Source organism: Aedes albopictus, chromosome 1 (genome assembly GCF_035046485.1).
Source record: "Aedes albopictus strain Foshan chromosome 1, AalbF5, whole genome shotgun sequence".
Taxonomy (NCBI): Eukaryota; Metazoa; Arthropoda; class Insecta; order Diptera; family Culicidae; genus Aedes; species Aedes albopictus.
The window spans coordinates 17,397,503-17,419,666 of record NC_085136.1 but is presented as its reverse complement, the minus strand read 5'-3'; the positions used below and the strand labels follow the sequence as shown (position 1 = coordinate 17,419,666).

Here is a 22,164-nt window from a genome sequence, read left to right as displayed (position 1 = left end):
TCTCTCCAGAATCCGGGAAGGATTCTCTCCAGAATCCGGGAAGGATTCTCTCCAGAATCCGGGAAGGATTCTCTCCAGAATCCGGGAGGATTCTCTCCAGAATCCGGGAAGGATTCTCTCCAGAATCCGGTAAGGATTCTCTCCAGAATCCGGTAAGGATTCTCTCCAGAATCCGGGAAGGATTCTCTCCAGAATCCGGGAAGGATTCTCTCCAGAATCCGGGAAGGATTCTCTCCAGAATCCGGGAAGGATTCTCTCCAGAATCCGGGAAGGATTCTCTCCAGAATCCGGGAAAGATTCTCTCCAGAATCCGGTAAGGATTCTCTCCAGAATCCGGTAAGGATTCTCTCCAGAATCCGGTAAGGATTCTCTCCAGAATCCGGTAAGGATTCTCTCCAGAATCCGGGAAGGATTCTCTCCAGAATCCGGTAAGGATTCTCTCCAGAATCCGGTAAGGATTCTCTCCAGAATCCGGTAAAGATTCTCTCCAGAATCCGGTAAGGATTCTCTCCAGAATCCGGTAAGGATTCTCTCCAGAATCCGGTAAGGATTCTCTCCAGAATCCGGTAAGGATTCTCTCCAGAATCCGGTAAGGATTCTCTCCAGAATCCGGTAAGGATTCTCTCCAGAATCCGGTAAGGATTCTCTCCAGAATCCGGTAAGGATTCTCTCCAGAATCCGGTAAGGATTCTCTCCAGAATCCGGTAAGGATTCTCTCCAGAATCCGGTAAGGATTCTCTCCAGAATCCGGTAAGGATTCTCTCCAGAATCCGGGAAGGATTCTCTCCAGAATCCGGTAAGGATTCTCTCCAGAATCCGGTAAGGATTCTCTCCAGAATCCGGTAAAGATTCTCTCCAGAATCCGGTAAGGATTCTCTCCAGAATCCGGTAAGGATTCTCTCCAGAATCCGGTAAGGATTCTCTCCAGAATCCGGTAAGGATTCTCTCCAGAATCCGGTAAGGATTCTCTCCAGAATCCGGTAAGGATTCTCTCCAGAATCCGGTAAGGATTCTCTCCAGAATCCGGTAAGGATTCTCTCCAGAATCCGGGAAGGATTCTCTCCAGAATCCGGTAAGGATTCTCTCCAGAATCCGGTAAGGATTCTCTCCAGAATCCGGTAAAGATTCTCTCCAGAATCCGGTAAGGATTCTCTCCAGAATCCGGTAAGGATTCTCTCCAGAATCCGGTAAGGATTCTCTCCAGAATCCGGTAAGGATTCTCTCCAGAATCCGGTAAGGATTCTCTCCAGAATCCGGTAAGGATTCTCTCCAGAATCCGGTAAGGATTCTCTCCAGAATCCGGTAAGGATTCTCTCCAGAATCCGGTAAGGATTCTCTCCAGAATCCGGTAAGGATTCTCTCCAGAATCCGGTAAGGATTCTCTCCAGAATCCGGGAAGGATTCTCTCCAGAATCTGGGAAGGATTCTCTCCAGAATCTGGGAAGGATTCTCTCCAGAATCCGGGAAGGATGCTCACCAGAATCCTGAGAGAATTCCTGACAGAACTATGAGAGGATTCCCAACAGAATCCTGAGAGGACTCTCTCTTCCGATTCTCTCTGTTATTTAGATTTAGATGGTCAGTCAATTTCATGAAAGGTCTAGTAATATTTATTCTCATCTACCTAATGAAAAATGGTTTTCGAGAAGCAAACATGTCTGATTACTGGATTATAATGACTCAGTTGTTCATTCAAAATTTGATAAAATAATTAAATAAATCAGTTCGTATATGTCCTTTTGAAGGATTCAATTGGTTCTGTTCCAATAGGCTTGATTTCTGCTATTTTTCAAATAAAAGACCAAGTAGTTTCTTAAATCATAAAGGCCATTTTGTTTGTATAAAATTAGAATTCTTAACATCAAAATGAGCGTTAGAACATCTAGTAGTAGCTAAACAGCTTTCTTCTGTGATTGAAATATGCTATTTTTAAATCCATGATGGTTCGTTAAGGCATATTCGAAAATGGCCCAACAATTTAATAAAAGACTAGATTAAGATATATTTGCTGATCTTCTAAAAGTAAAATACTTTGCAAGTCAACTTATGAAATATCGCCGTGCCAAATTGACAAGATTATCATCGGAACTACTTAGCCATTATTGATTTCACAGAAAAAATAAAAGCCCCGGTAAACGCAGTTGACACTTCCTGACATTTCCAGCCGCTCAATTGCACCCTCGTGACCCGTTCTGGAATTTCTTTCCCGCAAGGCGAAAAAAAAAGGTGAAACAGCCGGAAAATTTATCGCCCAAATTAACAAACTGTCAATAAAAATTAAATCACCTCGGCATTTTTTATTGCCACTTTCCCCCCTTAGGGGCAGACTACTTCGATTCGATCGATCGAACGAATCCCCTTGCCCCATCCAAATCGCAGTAGGTGGATGGATGGATGGATGAAATCAATCACCTCTCGGCTTGAATGGGACAACAACAGTCTTCGTCATCGGCATCGCCATCACCGTCAGTGAGTGGGTATCGTTGTCGACAACTTGGTCGCCATTGCAAAATTCCCCGAGCGCAAAAAGGATCCGATTTTTTCTCCCCTGTTGGAGCGCCGAAGAGAACTTCCGAGGCAGGCAGTCGCAAATCACTGTCAGTTTGGGATTTGGAGTTCTTTTTTTGTTTGCGCTGCGCTGGCATGAGGGGATAGGACACTGCGTTTTTTTTGTTTCGCGTTATCCGTAGACCCCTCGGCCAAATCCGACCGTGTCGGCTGCCGAATTATTCATTCGAGATCCCGCTTTTTCCACTGAAAAAAAAAACAAAACTTTATTGGAAAATAAAACATACGCTTCGATGGGCTGGTGGATTGGATTTATCTCCCGGACTCGTTCGTTTGTTATCTCAGTGACCTACCCCTCGCGCCCCTTCGTCTGACAGTCTGAATTCAGTTCGCGGGTGAAAAATCTCGCTCTGACATGACCTGACGCGACGGTGCCCTCGGTTCATGCCCGTAGGCCCGGACTGCATTGCAATCCCGCGTTCGATATCCCCCGATAAATAAATCGAATCAGAGACTGGGAACGGTTGGCGCGAGCGAAGCAAAAAAAAGCACAAAACAGCACGATTCTGGTCCATCTGTCCGGGATCCGGGAAGTTCCCAGCGCTCACGGTGGTGAGAGAGATGTAGGGAAAATCAATTTGAAAAGCATTAAATTAATTTGTCCGTTTCGGATGGACGTTTTTTTTTCGGTGAGCTGCAAAAGTTGGTCCCAGAGACAGGGACGAAAAGAATCGTCCGGATAAATGCTTTTGACATTTAATGCCATTTTCCTTCTGCTGTTTTGTTTTCATTTCCGATAGGTGGTGGGGATGATTCTTTAAAGTTTCTTTAGAATACTTTAGAATTCATGTTTATACTGTGGCCAATCGTTTTGATTACTATATGAAGATTCCCTTTACTGAAATGACAAATCCATGTGGACAAGTGGCCATTCTGTTTTCAACAGTGGCCATTGCAATTTTAAATTATGTACGCCACAAAACATCACTTAGTGGCCACTTCACAAGGCCACTGTTTGGACCTTCACAATGCCACTGTTTTGACCTTCACAAGACCACTGTTTAGACCTTCACAAGGCCACTTTTTTACCTTCACAAGGCCAATGTTTTGACCTTCACAAGGCCACTGTTTGGACCTTCACAAGGCCACTGTTTGGACTTACACAAGGCCACTGTTTTGACCTACACAAGGCCACTGTTTGGACCTTCACCTTCACAAGGCCACTGTTTGGACCTTCACAAGGCCACTGTTTTGACATTCACAATGCCACTGTTTTGACCTTCACAAGACCACTGTTTTGACCTTCACAAGGCCACTTTTTTACCTTCACAAGGCCACTGTTTTGAGCTTCACAAGGCCACTTTTTTTACCTTCACAAGGCCACTGTTTGGACCTTCACAAGGCCACTGTTTGGACCTTCACAAGGCCACTGTTTGGACCTTCACAAGGCCACTGTTTTGACCTTCACAAGGCCACTGTTTTGACCTTCACAAGGCCACTGTTTTGACCTGCACAAGGCCACTGTTTTGACCTTCACAAGGCCACTGTTTTGACCTGCACAAGGCCACTTTTTTGAGCTTCACAAGGCCACTGTTTTGACCTTCACAAGGCCACTGTTTTGACCTTCACAAGGCCACTGTTTGGACCTTCACAAGGCCACTGTTTGGACCTTCACAAGGCCACTGTTTGGACCTTCACAAGGCCACTGTTTTGACCTTCACAAGGCCACTGTTTGGACCTTCACAAGGCCACTGTTTTGACCTTCACAAGACCACTGTTTTGACCTTCACAAGCCCACTGTTTTGACCTTCACAAGGCCACTGTTTGGACCTTCACAAGGCCACTATTTTGACCTTCACAAGGCCACTGTTTGGACCTTCACAAGGCCACTTTTTTACCTTAACAAGGCCACTGTTTTGACCTACACAAGGCCACTTTTTTACCTTAACAAGGCCACTGTTTTGACCTACACAAGGCCACTTTTTCGACCTTCACAAGGCCACTGTTTTGACCTACACAAGGCCACTGTTTTGACCTTCACAAGGCCACTTTTTCGACCTTCACAAGGCCACTGTTTTGACCTTCACAAAGCCACTGTTTTGACCTTCACAAGGCCACTGTTTTGACCTCCACAAGGCCACTGTTTTGTCCTTCACAAGGCCACTGTTTTGACCTTCACAAGGCCACTGTTTTGACCTTCACGAGGCCACTGTTTTGACCTTCACAAGGCCACTGTTTTGACCTTCACAAGGCCACTGTTTTGACCTACACAAGGCCACTATTTTGATCTTCACAAGGCCACTGTTTTGACCTTCACGAGGCCACTGTTTTGACCTTCACAAGGCCACTGTTTTGACCTTCACAAGGCCACTGTTTTGACCTTCACAAGGCCATTGTTTTGACATCCTTAAGGCCACTGTTTTGACATTCTTTAGGCCACTGTTTTGATCTTCACAAGGTCACTGTTTTGACCTTCACAAGGCCACTGTTTTGACTTTCACAAGCCCACTGTTTTGACCTTCACAAGGCCACTGTTTTGACCTTCACAAGGCCACTGTTTTGACCTTTACAGGGCCACTGTTTTGACCTTCACAAGGCTACTGTTTTGGCCTTCACAAGGCCACTGTTTTGACCTTCACAAGGCCACTGTTTTGACCTTCACAAGCCCACTGTTTTGACCTTCACAAGGCCACTGTTTTGACCTTCACAAGGCCACTGTTTTGACCTTCACAAGCCCACTGTTTTGATTTGACCTTCACAAGGCCACTGTTTTGACCTTCACAGGGCCACTGTTTTGACCTTCACAAAACCACTGTTTTGACCTACACAAGGCCACTGTTATAACCTTGGCAATTTTTTTTTTCATTTAAAAAAAATGGTATTTTGATTCCCACAAAGATTATTCAAATACTAACATATTCTCCTTTTTTCTCCATTTTCTTCCCCGCACAGTTCGCCGTCAAACTAGGCAACAAGCGCAACGAGAAGCGCCTGTCCACCCTGGTCGAGCTGACGACCCTGATGGTGGACGACAAGCCGCCGAAGATCATCGACACGACGGCGCAGAAGATCGACCAGCAGAAGGCGGCCGCGGCCGCAGCTGCCGCCGCCGCAGCAGCCGCCCAAGAGTGCTGGAACAATGCCACCAACGCCAACAACAATGGGAAACCCATGGACATGGGCGGCAGCGGTGATAATCCGGCGGCCATGGCGGCCAATGCGCTACCGCCAGTAGTGGCAGCCGCCATGAATGGCGGCGGTCCGGTGACGGCGCCGGCCGCTACCACCAACGGCAGCTGTAGCAATAGCAGCAGCAGTAGTAGTCTGAGCAGTGTTGCCAGCAGTGGCGGTCTGACCGTTGGCAGTAGCAATAGCAATGGCAGCACCAGCAGCAGCCTCAGTGCACTCACCGCGGTGAGTGGCGCTAGTGCTGGGGGTGTTGGCGGAAGTGGTGGTGGAGGAGGAGGCGGCGGCAGCAGTAGTAGTAGTAGCAGTAGCAGCAGCAGCAGTAGCAGTAGTGGTATCGGGAGCAGTATTATTAGCAGCAATGGCGGCAGCGGGGTCACCGGCGTTAGCAACGTTAACCATATTAATCATGTAAGTAGAATTATTTTTAAATCGTTGAAAGAAAAGTTATTTTCAAGAATCTTCCATACCGTAAAGAGCTTCACAGGAAACTTCACATCGACTTCTTAAAAAACTTCACAATCTTGTTAACAGAGCTTCACAGAAAATGTAGCATCCGCCGGAAATCACATGAAACTTCACATGAAGCTTCAGATGAAGCTTCACATTAAATTTCACAGAAGATGTTACTGACTTACCAGTATGCTTCACATTAGCGTAATCCTTGAGGCATTACTTAGTTTTTCGTTATCTTAAAAATATATTCACGTGAAACTTCACACAAACATTCTCAGAGATTCTACAGTCAAACATAGAACGTATCACAGCTTCATTGATTTTGGAGTACACTTTGACCTTAATGGTTGCTCAACAGTTTCGATTTCCATCCCCAATTGAGTGATGTTTAACATTTTAATCCATCACTCTTGGTCATCGTCGTCGCGCCTAGCTTCCCAAGGGTATAATATTTACGCAGTGCTCACATCGCACCTCGACGACGGTATCCAATAAATACATCTACTCGAAACGACCCCTTCGTTGATCCCTCTTGTGTTGGCAGCTCAGCTACGAGCGAGCAAAACGAGTGACGATGGCACCTCTCCTGTTATTCGACCAACAACGACGGCATCGTTTGTGATGGGGTACTTGGTTAATTAACATCGTCATCAGTCGCGTCAGCCACTGTTAGCCACTAGTCGCAGCATTTTGTACGATGCACTCATCTACGACGAAGGCGAGCTTCAGAGCTTTGACGAACGTAATTATTGGACACATAGTTGCACCTCGCACCTACTGTTTAGGTTGCCGTGTAGTAGACTGAATGAAGAGTCTCTAGACCGATGGTTCGATGAGCGAGCGTTTTGTGGTGGCTTCCCACCTTTGCTAATGAAAATGTATTCGCCCCGTTCGTCGCGCTTCGATGGCGTATGTCGTGGGGTTTCACCCTGCGGGGTGAAACAGGTTGCATTAGCGATCCGGCTGTCCAGATTGGACATGGGAAAATGCTTCGCTCTCCGGGGCCGGACGATGGATTAGTTTGGAGCCGACCGACCGTTACCAACGGGATTAGCGATGTAATTGAGTGGGATGAACATTTGGGTGGTTTTGCGTTAACTTTTGGCAGTTATTATGTTGAAAATGCATCGATTTGACCGACAAATTGATGGAAATTACCTTCACAAGGCCATTTTGGCCTTCACAAGGCCATTTTGGCCTTCACAAGGCCATTTTGGCCTTCACAAGGCCATTTTGGCCTTCACAAGGCCATTTTGGCCTTCACAAGGCCATTTTGGCCTTCACAAGGCCATTTTGGCCTTCACAAGGCCATTTTGGCCTTCACAAGGCCATTTTGGCCTTCACAAGGCCATTTTGGCCTTCACAAGGCCATTTTGGCCTTCACAAGGCCATTTTAACCCTTCTTTAAACCATTTTGGCCTTCACATGGCCATTTTAGCATTTACAAGGCCATTTTGACCCTTCATAAGACCATTTTGGCCTTCACAAGGCCGTTTTAGCCTCCACAAGGCCATTTTTGCCTTCCCACGGCAATTTTGGCCTTCTCATGGCCATTGTGGCCTTCACTGGGCCTTTGTGGCCTTTTCAAGGCTATTTTAGGCCTTCACAAGGGCAGTTTGGCTTTAACAAGGACAGTTTGGCCTTAAAAAGGCCAATTTGAGCCTGCACATGGCCATTTTGGGCCTTTTGGATTTCTTAAGGCCAATTAGGCCTTCCGATGATCACTCTGGCCTTCAGAAGGCCAGTTTCGCCTTCAGAAAGCCAATTTGGTCTTCACAGGACCATTCTAGCTTTTGTGCTCAGAACTATCAAGCAAACGGTTTCTATGTAGTACCGGAATCTATCGAAAAAAAAACTTGAGTACACCCTCGGGAACGACAACGAGGACGAAATCAAGCGAAACGAACAAATTGCTTCGTTCTGCTATGTGTTGTTGCACCATTTGATGGCATCGACGAGATTTTTCATCGGGGTAAGTGCAACTGCTGCAAGGGAAACCAGACGTACGTGGAACATGTGTTCTTCTGGGATTCTTTTCCTTGTCCTGTATTTTTCGGAAAGCACTCCACCTAGGATTGTAGCATTTTTCTTTTCTCTGGCTCTTATGTCGTCTGTCGGGCGAGCTTTCGTGGTGGTACGTCATCAAAGTTTCATAATGAAATTTACTATCAATCTAGAAGATGTCTTCCACCGACACGCGAGGAAGGCGATGGCGATTGTAACAAAAGTGATTTCTTCGAAAGAAAACGGCGTCTCAGTTGTGCAATGAATCGGTTGTTAACACTCTTGCATGGTGCTACTCAATGCTACTACTACCGAAGACGGCTAATAACAAGACAGACAGCTCCCACCCTGTCGCAGGCGACATGGTTGAAACGCCCTCAACGATTCACAGGAACATTAAAACATTATTGTGTGCGTGTACATGCTAATATGTACACAGAAATTGTAACATCTCACGCACACTGATTCATGATGTTGTTCCCTGAAGTCGTTCGCGGCGCTAGTGTGCTTGTAGCTACCAAGGTATATGGAGCAAGAGGGTAGATGTCTGTCTTGTTATTAGCCGTCTTCGCTACTACTCAACTTCAAGGATTATTCTGAAAAGAAGTAAAACTTCCACTTACCTCTTAGATTTGATGCGAATTTCTCTATTGCTTCGGTTTGGTTTTATGGAAGCTGTGAAACTATAAGAAAAAATTACAATGTCTTTGCGGAGAACCACAAGTATAATGAATAAGATTCTTATGGTTTTATAAAGGCCACGAAAAGAGTGGATCCAGGAGTGTCTTATAAAGACTATGTGTGCTTTGTTAAAACCTTTCAGTAGCTTATGAAAGGCATAGAAGGCCTTGTTAAAACGCACAAGTATCTAGTGGAGGATTACGCCCGCATAAAATTAAAACTGTCTGGTTTTATTAGGGCTATGAATAAGGTATAAAAGATCATGAGACATCTCCTTAGTTAGTTGCCTCGCCAAAACCCATGAGTATTATTTTGCGCTCGTGATGTTCGAGTATCCCACGGAAGACTACAAAGACTATAAATGAAGACCATTTGGTTTTATAGTGGCAATGAGAATATCAATGATACTGAGGTATTTGGCTTTCTTGTTAGAATGAAAAATTCAACATGCTCACAATGTTTTGTAAACGGCAACGAATTGCTTGTCAACTATTACAAGTGCAACGAGATAGAGCCTTTTGGTTTTTGAAAAGGCTTTTCAAGTTTTTTCAGAGCTTTTGATAGACCTAGGGTAGAAGATCACTACTATTTTTGGTTTTGTGGAAGCCACAAGTCGTTAAAATAAACTGAAGTGTTTTAGGAATGCCTTAGAGTTCTTCTAAAATACTTCTATGTTGTGTAAAATAACTATTGCAATAACGAGTTTAAAAGCATCAGAGCAACTAGAATCTGTTTAAGATTTGGAGCTCACGAAAATTTCAATTGGGTATTATTTTCCTATTAGACCAAGAAAAACACAGAAAAATACTGCTATTTGACTTTGTTAAGGCTACGGTTGAGCTCAATTAATCACAACATTCCATTGAAAGACGATGAACGCCTTCTCACGGCCGTTTTGGTCTTCACAAAGTCCTTTTGGCCTTCATAAGGTTATTTTAGGGTCTTCACTAGGCCCTTTTGGAGTCTTCACACAGCCACTTTTGGGCCTTGATGAAGCCACTGCAGCCTTCACAGGGCCAGTCTGAGGTATTTACAACACTATTTCGGAGCGTTCATAAAACCATTTTGGCCTTCGCAAGGCAATTTTTCTATTCACGAGGCTATACTTCATTCTGGCCACCACAAATTCGTTTTGGCCTTCACAAGACCGTTCCTGTTTTTACAAGACCATTTTGGTCTTCATAAGGCTGTTTTAGGGTCCTTCATAAGGCCACTTGGGACCTTCACAAGGCCATTTTGAGGCCATGAAGCCTTCAAAACGCCACTTTGGCTTCTTCACAAGGCAATTTTGTTCTAAAATACAACCAATTACTGCCGTTTGGCTTTATTAAGGCTACAAGTAGATCATTGGATTACAACAATCCAATAAAAGACCATGAACGTATTCACAAGGCCGTTTTGGCCTTCAAAAACTTATATTGGGACCTTCACAAGACCATTTCTGGCCTCAATAAGGCCAATTTGGGGCCTTCATGAAGCCACTCAGCCTTCACAAGGCCATTTTGGGGCGCTCATAAAACCCCTTTTTGATTTTACATACGATTAGCCACTTCTGGTTTTCACGAGGCCATTCTGGTCTCCACATACCCGTTTTAGCCTTCACAATGCCGTTCGGGCTTTTGCATGGCTATTTTGGTCTTTACAAAGTCGTTTTGGGGCCTTCATAAGGTCATTTTGGGGTCTTTACATGGCCGTTTTGGTCTTTACAAGGCCACTTGGGACCTTTTCAAAGTCATTTTGGGGCTTTGAAAGGCCATTTTTGGGCCTTGAAGCCAATGTAATCTTCAAAACGCCACTTTGGCGCCTTCACAAGGCCGTTTGTCTTTATTAAGGCTACGCGAGTAGCTCATTAGATTACAACAATCCAATAACAGATCACGATCGCCGTGACAAGGCCGTTTTGGCCTTCATAAGCTTATTTTGGGACCTTCTTGGGAGCTTATTTTGGGACCTTCAGTCGTTTTCTGGCCTTAATTAGGCCAATTCGGAGCCTTCATGAAGCCACGCAGCCTTCACAAAGCCATTTAGAGGCGCTCATAAGGCCCTTTTTGATTTTACATACGATTAGGCAATTCTAATTTTCTCGCCGCCATTCTGGCCTTCACAAACCCGATTTAGCCTGCACGAGGTCGTTCGGGGTTTTTGGTCTTCACAAAGCCGTTTGGGGCCTTCATAAGGACATTTTGGGGCTTTCAGAAGGCGATTTTGGTCTTTACAAGACCACTTTGGCCTACAAAAACCCGCCAGGTCATCTGCAAACCAGTTTTGGCCATTCAGGTTTATACAAGGCCATTTTGGTCATTACAAGACCAGTTTGGGACCTTTACAAGGCTATTTTGGGGCTTTTACAAAGTCATTGTGTTCTTGAAAAGGTCATGTAGACCTTTACATGGCTATTTTGGGTTTCACAAAACTATTTTGGCCTTCACATGCCAATTTTGAGCTTCACAAATCCATATTGGCCTTCACAAGGCCATTTTGGCCGTCACAAGGCCATTTTGGCCTTCACAATGCCAATTTTGAGCTTCACAAAGCCATATTGGCCTTCACAAGGCCTTTGTAGCTTCCACAAGGCCATTGCATTGTGGCCTTCACTAGACCAGTTATTTCTCGTTAAACCAAAAACACAACCAACTGCTGCTATTTGGTTTTATGAAGACTACAAGAAGCTAAATGATTGAACACCAGAATTCAATAAAAGTCGATGAACGCCTTAGTTTCGCCCTTTTCCAGAGCATAAGGCACTATTGAAAGAACAACAATACTTGCCAAAACAGCGTAAGTTTCATGTCCTTGAACACTTTGTATACGACAAATATTTTTGATTTTAGTTTTTGTGAAGGTCATGGGCAATGCAGTAGATCATGCGTTTTTATTCACCCTCGAATGACATGTGCAAATTTTTGGTACCTTGTGAACCCAAGTAACATTTCTCAGTCAAATAGACTAGAAGAGGTTGTTAGAACCGTCTTAAAACCAGAATAAAAAGTATCAGGTTTTATGACGGTTTTGAAACCACTACAAGACTAATTGGCCATCAAAATGTTACATGGAAAAAGACCACGACTGCTTGGTGCATGACTTGTACTTGCTGCTGAACGATCATAAGGGCTATAAATTATCACTTTCTGGTTTTATAGAAGCAACGGGAAATTGAATAGGTTGCAAGACCATATGTGTTCTCTGGAAGACAATGAACTAAATCAATTTTTTTGTAGGTTAATGAAGATCACGAATGGAATCAAGAACCTGGCGTTAAACTTGGAGTGAGAGAGAGAAGCTTCCATTTTTAATTCAAAAATTTCTATGAGGTCTTCAGAACTATCGTGAAACCTAACATAAATCAAAAACATAAACTAACTGGACTTCAAATTGTCAAACTTGAGAAACAGAAGCTATGAAAAGCCACAAATACATACATCAAGATTCGTTAGCCTTATGTAGTTTACGAGAAGCATAATAGGCTACTATCACCTATGGAACGACCATGAGATCATTGCTATTTGGTTTTATAAAGGCCTTGGGAAGATCTTGAAAGCCTAATGCAAAATCACGAATACCTTTCCTGTGCATAACCAGAAGTGCTTCAGAAAAAACGACTGATTCGTGGTGCAAAAACGTAAGAATCATGTGCGTGGTGTTCAATCGGCTTGCAACGTAACAAAACATTTTGGTTTTATGGAGGCCACGAACAAATCAGAAAATCACGAATATTTTTTGAAACACTCCTAGTGGCTTGGGCAAATCCACGAAAACTTTGCGAAACATCACAACTGCCTTGGTGCATGACATCAATTTTCTAGTCCAATAGGCCTTCATTGCCTCGTTAAGCCAAAAATGGCACTACATGGAAGCCACGAGAATTTTAATAAGTCACTGGTGCCTTGTACAATGCAAGCTATATATAGTGGAAGACGACAACTTCAATACAATAGAACATTTAAGTTTTATGAAGGCCACGAATCTGATCACCTGATGAAGGATTTGAGTTCTTTATGTAAGAATACGAGCACAAACCAAAGTATCATACGTTACCAGAAAAGACTCAAGAAGGTATTTACAATCATCATGAAACTAGAAGGAAATCATTTAGGTTCTATGAAGGTCCTCAAAACGCCATCGAAACAAAATAGACTTGAAATTGTTACTTGGCAAGCAAAAGACTTGCAAGAAGTAAGACTTTTTGTTTTATGAGTTGTCGTGCAGGTCCATACATACAGTAATGCGTGTATGCTATCTTCATTGGGGTTACAAGGGTATCTTCTCCTTTTAAATGACTGCGAGTGCAACAGAACACTTGTTGGTTTTATGAAGGCCACGAGAAGTTCCAACAGGCAACGAGAGCCTCATGCAAGATTACAAGGCACTCGACTGGGCAAGATCAGGAGTCAAAGAGCACTAATTCTTGGTTGGAAAAACGTAAGAATCGTGTGCTTGAGCATCCTGTGTGAGACAAATCAAAACAATTTGGTTTTATGAAGGTCACGAATCTGATCGCCTTATGAAGGATTCGAGTTCTTTATGTTAGAATACGAGTACTAACCAAAGTAACATTCATAACTAGAAACGACATAAGAAGGTCTTTGTATACATAATGAAACTAAAAAGAAATCATTTAGGTTCTATGAAGGTCCTCACAACGCCATCGAAACTAAATGGAGTTCAAATTGTTGCTTGGCAGTAAGAGTTTTTGGTTTACTAGCTTCATGAAGGATACAAGAAGCTTAATAGGCTACCTTCACCTTTTAAATGGCCACAAGTTCAACAGAACACTTCTGGTTTTATGAAGGCCACGAGAAGTTCTAACAGGCAATGATAGCCTAATGCAAGATTATAAGGCACTCGTCTGGGCAGTATCAGGAGTCAAAGAGCAGTAATTCTTGGAAGAAACACGTAGGAATCGTAAGGGTGTTCAACTGTGTGCGACAAATCAGATCAATTTGGTTTTATAAAGGCCACGAACAGTTCAGTAGAAAACGAATGCGTTTTGAGGCAGTACTAGTGGCTTGGGAAAACCCACGAATACTGCTGCGAAAGATCACATCTACCTTGTGCACGACCACAACTTCTTGGTCGAAAGCCACGTCTGTAACAAATAGTTGCTTTTTGGTTTTAAGGAAGCCTCGAGGCTTCCTAATTTCAATAGGCCGCTACTTCCTTGTGCAAGACCTTATGACCCTCGGTGCGATAGAATATTCATTTTTCGTTCTGTAGAAGTTTCGAGTAGTTCAATTAGCCGTCTTTACATTTCGAAGGATCACGGGTGTAACAAGTTAGTGCTATTTGGTTTTATAAAGGTCACAAGAACCTCAACACACCACAAAAGACTTGTGAATGATAACAAATGACTTGTCTTGTCATTATAAAAGAGTACCAGTTCATGGCGAAAACCATGAGTAGAGTGTTCTTGAACATCATGTGTAGGACAGGTTTTATGAAGGCCACGTGTAGCTCTGCAAAAACCATGCGGTCATTAGGATACTTCAACAGAGCATGGTTTGTGGTATACAACTGCTCGTTTTGCAAAAGACCCCGAGTGCTTCGTAGCTTCATCTGCCTGTTGAAAGGCCTTCAGCGTCTTATGCAATACATTAAAACTGTTTGGTTTTATGGAGGTTAAAAATAGCTAAAAGTGAATAAGTGCCTTAAGGAAGGCCTTCAATTGCTTTGATATAGTTCAAAAGAGATGTAATCAGTGTTAACAGCAGTTCCTGTCATTCGTTAAAAAGTTCGAGAAGTAGTTTTGATTACAATCACGAAACGCGACGCGAGATAAGACACGACACTTTTTGTTTTTGTTTTTTTGTTTTGATTGAAAGTTTATGCTAAAATCCCAAAATCAAAAAATTTCAACGACGAGTCCCCTACTTAATTCGCTTATAAATTCCACGAAAATTCAAAATCAACACGCAGTGGCGTCGACTCCAAATCCATTAATCATCCAATCCGAATGGCACTGTGTATACACAATTTCGTGATCCCATCAAATCGATAAGACGTAAACGGCGACGGCGATGATGAAGACTCAATGAAGGGAAGAGGAAGAGAGCCCACGAAAAAGCGAAACGAAAAGAGCACAGCCGTCACCCGGTAGCCGGAAAAGCCAACCATTACCGTTGTTACCGTTGTTGTTGGAGAGGCCAATGCGTAACACTCTCATAATAATCGTAATCATAATATTACGTATTCATATTAATTCAATCTGCCTAGCTAGCTAGCCAGATTCGAAATTCCAACCTGACTAACTGACAGCTGGTCTGGTTCGCACTCGTACGTACCTCGAATGGACGAGTGTTGTGCCTTCGTTCTGTTCGATGTGATTATTATTCAAATCGTTATGTGGTCGTCGTCGTGGTTCGTACGGTTGACGGAATGGGACCCCGTCCGTCCGGATGCGAACCTAACGCTCGTGCGATGTGCGATGCAATCAAAGTTAATCGATTTGGTTTCGATTTGAATACGGAGGTTTTGTGATTCTGTTTTGATGTAATTTTTTCCAGATTCTTTTTTAAATTTAAATTTTATGACAATAGATTAATGGCCCCGTAAAGCTTAAATGATCAATTGTGCCGAACTTTTTTATGACTTTACAACGACGTGAAAACCAGAACAGCCTTCTAAAGGTCGTAATAACTTTGTGAAGATCAAAATGGCCTTGTCAAGATCAAAATGGCCTTGTGAAGGCCAAAATGGCCTTGTGAAGGCCAAAATGGCCTTGTGAAGGCCAACATGGCCTTGTGAAGGCCAAAATGGCCTTGTGAAGGCAAAAATGGCCTTGTGAAGGCCAAAATGGTCTTGTGAAGGCCAAGATGGCCTTGTGAAGGCCAAAATGGCCTTGTGGAGGCCAAAATGGCCTTGTGAAGGCCAAAATGGCCTTGTGAAGGCCAAAATGGCCTTGTGAAGGCCAAAATGGCCTTGTGAAGGCCAAAATGGCCTTGTGAAGGCCAAAATGGCCTTGTGAAGGCCAAAATGGCCTTGTGAAGGCCAAAATGGCCTTGTGAAGGCCAAAATGGCCTTGTGAAGGCCAAAATGGCCTTGTGAAGGCCAAAATGGCCTTGTGAAGGCCAAAATGGCCTTGTGAAGGCCAAAATGGCCTTGTGAAGGCCAAAATGGCCTTGTGAAGGCCAAAATGGCCTTGTGAAGGCCAAGCTGACCTTGTGAAGACCAAACTAGCCTTGTGAAGACCAAACTGGCCTTGTTAAGGCTAAACTGGCCTTGTTAAGGCCAAACTGGCCTTTGTTAAGGTCAAACTGGCCTTTGTTAAGGCCAAACTGGCCTTGTTAAGGCCAAACTGGCCTTGTGAAGGCCAAACTGCTTTGTGGAGGCCAAACTGGCCTTGTGAAGGCTCAAAATGATCTTGTGAAGGCTTAAAACGGCCTTGATAATGCCAGAATGGCCTTATACTTAAAGCTTAAAATGACCTTCGTTAGAACAAATGGTCTTGAAAAGACTAAAATTCTTTGAGAAAGTAAGTGACGTACAGATGGCTATACTGACTTTAAGAAGGCGAACCTGGACTTGAGAAAAGCATTGTATAGGTCAAAATGAACTTATAAGAGGCAAATTGGCATTTTAATGGCCAAAGTGACGTAATGAAGATCAAAATAACACTTAGAGTACCAATATGACGTTATGTACGCCAGAGGTTGTTACAATGCGCCACGATAGTGCAGTGAACGAACAGATCAAAATGATTTCATCAAGGTAAGCAAAATCTTATTAAGGTCACTACAAAAAACTGGACGAAACTCAAAAATGTGGTTTATAGTAAGGTAAAACGCCTCAAGAATACCGTCCCAAGTAACATTTTACAGTCAAACAGAATAGAAGAGACTCTTAGAACCATCATAAAACCAAAATAAAAGTTTTTAGGTTTTATGACGGTTCTCATAACCTCTACGAGACTACCATCTAAATGTCATTTGAGATATGGGGTCGCCGATAGCCTCATGGTTGCCAAAATTGTAACATTCAAAAATTGTCCCATGAAGGCGAATCTCAGGAGTCTGGAATTATGATAGTCGTCACGTATGGTCAAAATTATGGCTTTCTGAAGACTAATGCTGAACAGCTAATGCTTAAATGCAGGTTATTTTTTACTTTAAAGGCTCAAAGTGATAGCCTTGTGATACCCAAAATAATGGCATTGCGAAGGATGATATGCCCCTACAAAGGTTATAGAAGATTATGTAGTTGACCATATGAAGACCAATATGATGGCTTTTCCTGACCAATGTGATGGTTCGCAATGTCGCCATTATAGACCTAATTACAGTTTGAAGTTTCAGAGGTTAACAGAATTTCAATAAAGACCACAAAGCCTTTATTTTGGTTTTAGGGTGGTTTTGAGGACTTCCACGAGTCTATTTGACTCATTCATGTTATTCATCTATATAAACTAACGCATGTTAATACTATATTTCTTTAACAAGGTCGACCTTGACCACAGAAGCTATGTTGATCTTACAAGCTCTAAGCTGTAAAAGAGTATCTGACGAAACTCTATCACACTTCAGGCGAAGTTCCAACAGAGCTCTTGATGAAGCTTTAAAAGAGCTGCAGAACAAGCTCTAACAGTACTTCAGCAGGTGCTCCAACAAAACTTCAAAAGAAAGTCCAACTGAGCTTAAGATGAAGTTCCGTCAGATCTACTGAAAAAGATCCAGAAGTGTTTCAGGGGAAGCTACAACAGAGCTTCAGCGGAAGCTCCATGAGAGCTGCAAATGAAGCTCCAACTGGAAGCTTCCGAGGAAGCTACAACAGAGCTTCAGCGAAAGCTCCGACAGAGCTTCCTAGGAAGCTTCAACAAAGCTTCATAGGGCGCTTCAACAGAGCTTCAGACGCAGTCCCAACAGAGCGGGAAGCTTTTGCGGAGACTCAGCGGAAGCTCCAACAGAGCTTCGAAGGAAGCTCCAAGAGAACTTCAGAAGAAGCTCTAACAGAGCTTCAGAGGAGGCTCCAACAGAGCTTCAGTGGAAGCTCCAACAGAGCTTCAGAGGAAGCTCCGACAGAGATTCAGAGAAAGGTCCTACAGAGCTTCAGAAGAAGTTCCAACAGAGCTTCAGTGGAAGCTCCAACAGAGCTTCAGTGGAAGCTCCAACAGAGCTTCAGTGGAAGCTCCAACAGAGCTTCAGTGGAAGCTCAAACAGAGCTTCAATGGAAGCTCCAACAGAGCTTCAGAGGAAGCTCCAAAAGAACTTCTGTGGAAGCTCCAACAGAGCTTCAGAGGAGGCTCCAACAGAGCTTCAGTGGAAGCTCCAACAGAGCTTCAGAGGAAGATCCAACAAAGCTTCAGAGGAAGCTCCAACAGAGCTTCAGAGGAAGCTCCAACAGAGCTTCAGAGGAAGCTCCAACAGAGCTTCAGAGGAAGCTCCAACAGAGCTTCAGAGGAAGTTCCAGCAGAGCTTCAGAGGAAGCTCCAACAAAGCTTCAGAGGAAGCTCCAACAGAGCTTCAGAGGAAGCTCCAACAGAGCTTCAACGCAAGCTCCAATAGAGCTTCAGAGGAAGCTCCAATAGAGCTTCAGAAGAAGCTCCAACAGAGCTTCAGAGTAAGCTCCAACAGAGCTTCAGAGTAAGCTCCAATAGAGCTTCAGAGGAAGCTCCAGCAGAGCTTCAGAGGAAGCTCGAACAGATCGTCAGAGGAAACTCCAACAGAACTTCAGAGGAAACTCCAACAGAGCTTCAGAGGAAGCTCTAACAGAGCTTCAAAGGAAACTCCACCAGATCCTCCAGGTAGTAAACGAACTTCACAAAGATTGACAGGAAACAACAACATCGCCAAGTGTGTGACCATCATCCAGATCCAATTTGAAGTGCCTCCAATTTGAATAGCTACTGGTTATGGCTTTCGCAGCAAGAGATAATAACTAGCAAATGTGGTGTTTTAATTATAAACGATGTGCTGGTACTTCGACTTTTCTTCCTCTGACGACTAGCTGGCTGCTAGCCGAGAACTAACTGGCTGGCGAACGTACGACGAGAGTCATGCATACGGACGGAGCCGTTAATGATGAACGAACTCAGCGACGACGATGCAGCGTGAAATTATTTAATTAGCTGGAAATGCTAATCAGTGGCGCCCCACCCCAGTATCAGGTGTGATGGTCAGTTGTGTAGCTTCTGAGGAGAATATGATTGATTAACTATCGTACGGTAGCGAATCACTTTTAGGTTGGAGCCCAAGTAACAATTTTTAAGTGAAATAGACTAGAAGAGGTCCTTAGAACCATCATAAAACTAATAGGGTATTGGGTTTTATGTGACGGTTCTGAAAGCTTCTACAAGACTAATTGGCCCTTAAAATGTTACTTGGGAGGTCTTCTGGACGAAATTTCTAAAATGCGACGTTTCGGCGCACTTGTCATCTTCTTCAGGGTCACAAAACCATGTTTTTTTTTAGTTTCCTATATTGACATCCGTTACCACTCTGTAACTTCACCTAATATTTCAAGCAAAGCCACCAAGTGGCAACACCTCAAGTCCCGGAACGCAATCTTGCACACCCCTAGCCCCCGCCCTAACATGCGCTTGTTTCAATCGCCGGCACCGGGTGCGTGGTCGGCCAACAAAACATCGAAGCGTGAAAAGAAACAACGTGTAAAATTAAATTCCAATTAAATCAATCAAAGTAATTTACGACCACCAACAGTAGTAGCGAAGTGGGTAGCAGTAGCAGTAGCCGACACGAACGACGGCGATAAGGGGCGACGCTGAAGACACGAGGGGTATGTGACGAGGACCAGGGCGAGAACCATGTTATTAATTATTGTTACGAATGGGCGCGAAAAAACTCGAGCAAGTCTCTCTGGTGTCGGAGCCGCCGGTTTACATGAAGACACAGAGACGCTGATAAGATTGAAGCGGCGAACGAACGAACGAACGTTATTGATTGGGAATGGTCTGCTTCTTGGCCAGTTTTGTGTTTTTACTCGTTTTGGATTTCGTGATGTCGTTGAAAGTGGGTGGGAAGGGCGGTGGTTCGGTGAAGTGATATGAGAGGGCTCTTTTCACGCCTGGGCGATATCATCATCGCTGCTATCGGCGGCATCATTCTTCATTCATTGCTGCTGGAGGAGCGGCCAAACGATCCGGTCGGCAAGCGAGAAACCATTCACGCGGATAATTGTAAGTTTCCGGCTATGGTGCGAAGCGAGTGATAAGCGCCACTGACGGAGGCGATAGCGATTAATGAGTGAAGATGGATTTTCTTTGGTGGAACGGCGAGAATAAGAAGTAAATCAAATGCAGAAGAAATTAAAGCTTTAAGATTGTAAAACAAATACTTCGAGAGCTTTACAAGGAATCTGCAGAAGGAAGCTCAGAAGACCTTCTGAATGAAGCTTTAGGAAAGCCCCAGAAAGATGCTCAGAAGAGCTTCAGAAGAAAGCTCAAAAGAGCTTCAGAAAGAGCTCAGAAGAGCTTCAGAAGGAAGCTCAGAAGAGCTTCAGAAGGAAGTTCAGAAGAGCTTCAGAAGGAAGCCCAGAAGAGCTTCAGAAGAGCTTCAGAAGGAAGCTCAGAAGAGTCTCAGCAGGAAACTCAGAAGAGTTTCAGAAGGAAACTCAGAAGAGCTTCAAGCGGAAGCTCAGAATAGCTTCAGAAGGAAGCTGAGAAGAGCTTCAGAAGAAAGCTCAGAAGAGCTTCAGAAGGAAGCTCAGAAGAGTCTCAGCAGGAAACTCAGAAGAGTTTCAGAAGGAAACTCAGAAGAGCTTCAAGTGGAAGCTCAGAGGAGCTTCAGTAGGAAACTCAGAAGAGCTTCAGAAAGAAGCTCAGAAGAGCTCAGAAGGAAGCTCAGAAGAGCTCAGAAGGAAGCTCAGAAGAGCTCAGAAGGAAGCTCAGAAGAAAGCTCAGAAGAGCTTCAGAAGGAAGCTCAGAAGAGCTTCAGAAGGAAGCTTAAAATAGTTTTAGACGGAAGCACAGAGCTGCAGATGAGGCTCAGAAGAGCTTCAGAAGGAAGATCAGAAGGGCTTTAAGAGGAAGGAGCTTCAGAAGGAAGCTCAGAAGAGCTTCAGAAGGAAGCTCAGAAGAGCTTCAGAAGGAAGCTCAGAAGAGCTTCAGAAGGAAGCTCAGAAGAGCTTCAGAAGGAAGCTCAGAAGAGCTTCAGAAGGAAGCTCAGAAGAGCTTCAGAAGGAAGCTCAGAAGAGCTTCAGAAGGAAGCTCAGAAGAGCTTCAGAAGGAAGCTCAGAAGAGCTTCAGAAGGAAGCTCAGAAGAAATTCAGAAGGAAGCTCAGAAGAGCTTCAGAACGAAGCTCAGAAGAGCTTCAGAAGGAAGCTCATAAGAGCTTCAAAAGGAAGCTCATAAGAGCTTCCAAAGGAAGCTCAGAAGAGCTTCTGAAGGATGTTCAGGAGAACTTCAGAAGAAAATTCTGGAGATCGTCAGAAAGAGCTCTAAAAGAACTCTTGAAGTACGCTTAGGATTGTTTAGGAATTCCAAAAAAGCCCTCAGATAATGATCAGGATTTCAAATGAATTTTTGATTAGTACAGCTTACTGAAGTACATAACTGGTAACCCTATCAAAGCATTCGCCAATTCTATCTGGTAACCCTGTCCTCCAATCCTCCGCACACAGATTCATCATTCCGCTTTCCATTCAACCGTGGGAAGATAAATCATTCTCCGGCCACTAGTGAAACGGCCTGTGCGCCTAGATGTCCATCCATTAGCGACGACGTCGACTATGGCAGCCCCACCACCACGAGACAAGTGGCCAAGCCACACAGTGCAGATCTTCTACAGCAACAAAGACGAGGACCAATGTTGTAAGACGGCGACAACGACGACGACGATCTTCCAAGAGCTTCTAAGCGCGCTCATCTGTCACGAGCTCAATCAAAGCAATTTATCAGCTGCGAGCGAGAGCTAGCTGTGAAATGCGCATCCCTCCTCCTATCCTCCTCCAAAAGAGGGTCCTCCTCTTCTTCCAAAGGCGACTTCAAAGATTCACACACAGAACCAGCGTGGATTTCGGGATGGTCCGTTGAAAGCAGCGCGACATGTGTGTTTCGAGGCAAGAGGAAGGGAATGCATAATTAATCTTTCGAAATCACTGCCAACGGCAGCGCAGGTTCGGGGCTAGCTCTGACTCGAGAGTAACATTTGGAAACGTCCTCAAAAGGAATTCATGAACAGGTGGAAGAGTTTAGAACTTTGGAAGAACCGATGTGAAGTCCAAATTCCCCAATTCTGAAGACCAAACATATAAATGGAATCATCAGAAGCGTTTACAGGAGGGAGCTTAGAAAGGTTTCCAGAAAGAACCCCGAAGGTTTTCAGGCGTTGTGACACCGGAGCTTTACGGTTTTCGGATGTAGAAAACATACACTGTAGAAC

The 22,164-nt window shown here is 44.0% G+C and overlaps 1 protein-coding gene across 1 annotated transcript in view; it reads left to right on the top strand.

The window, feature by feature from the left end:
- Positions 1–2,424: 2,424 nt before the first annotated feature.
- LOC134288076 (sericin-2-like) overlaps positions 2,425–22,164 on the top strand; it is a 124,810-nt gene continuing 105,070 nt past the window's right edge. Inside the window, exons 1-2 of the mRNA XM_062851771.1 lie at positions 2,425–2,469; positions 5,407–6,105. Coding sequence (XP_062707755.1) covers positions 2,425–2,469; positions 5,407–6,105 — 744 coding nt within the window. The remainder of the gene's footprint in view (positions 2,470–5,406; positions 6,106–22,164) is intronic.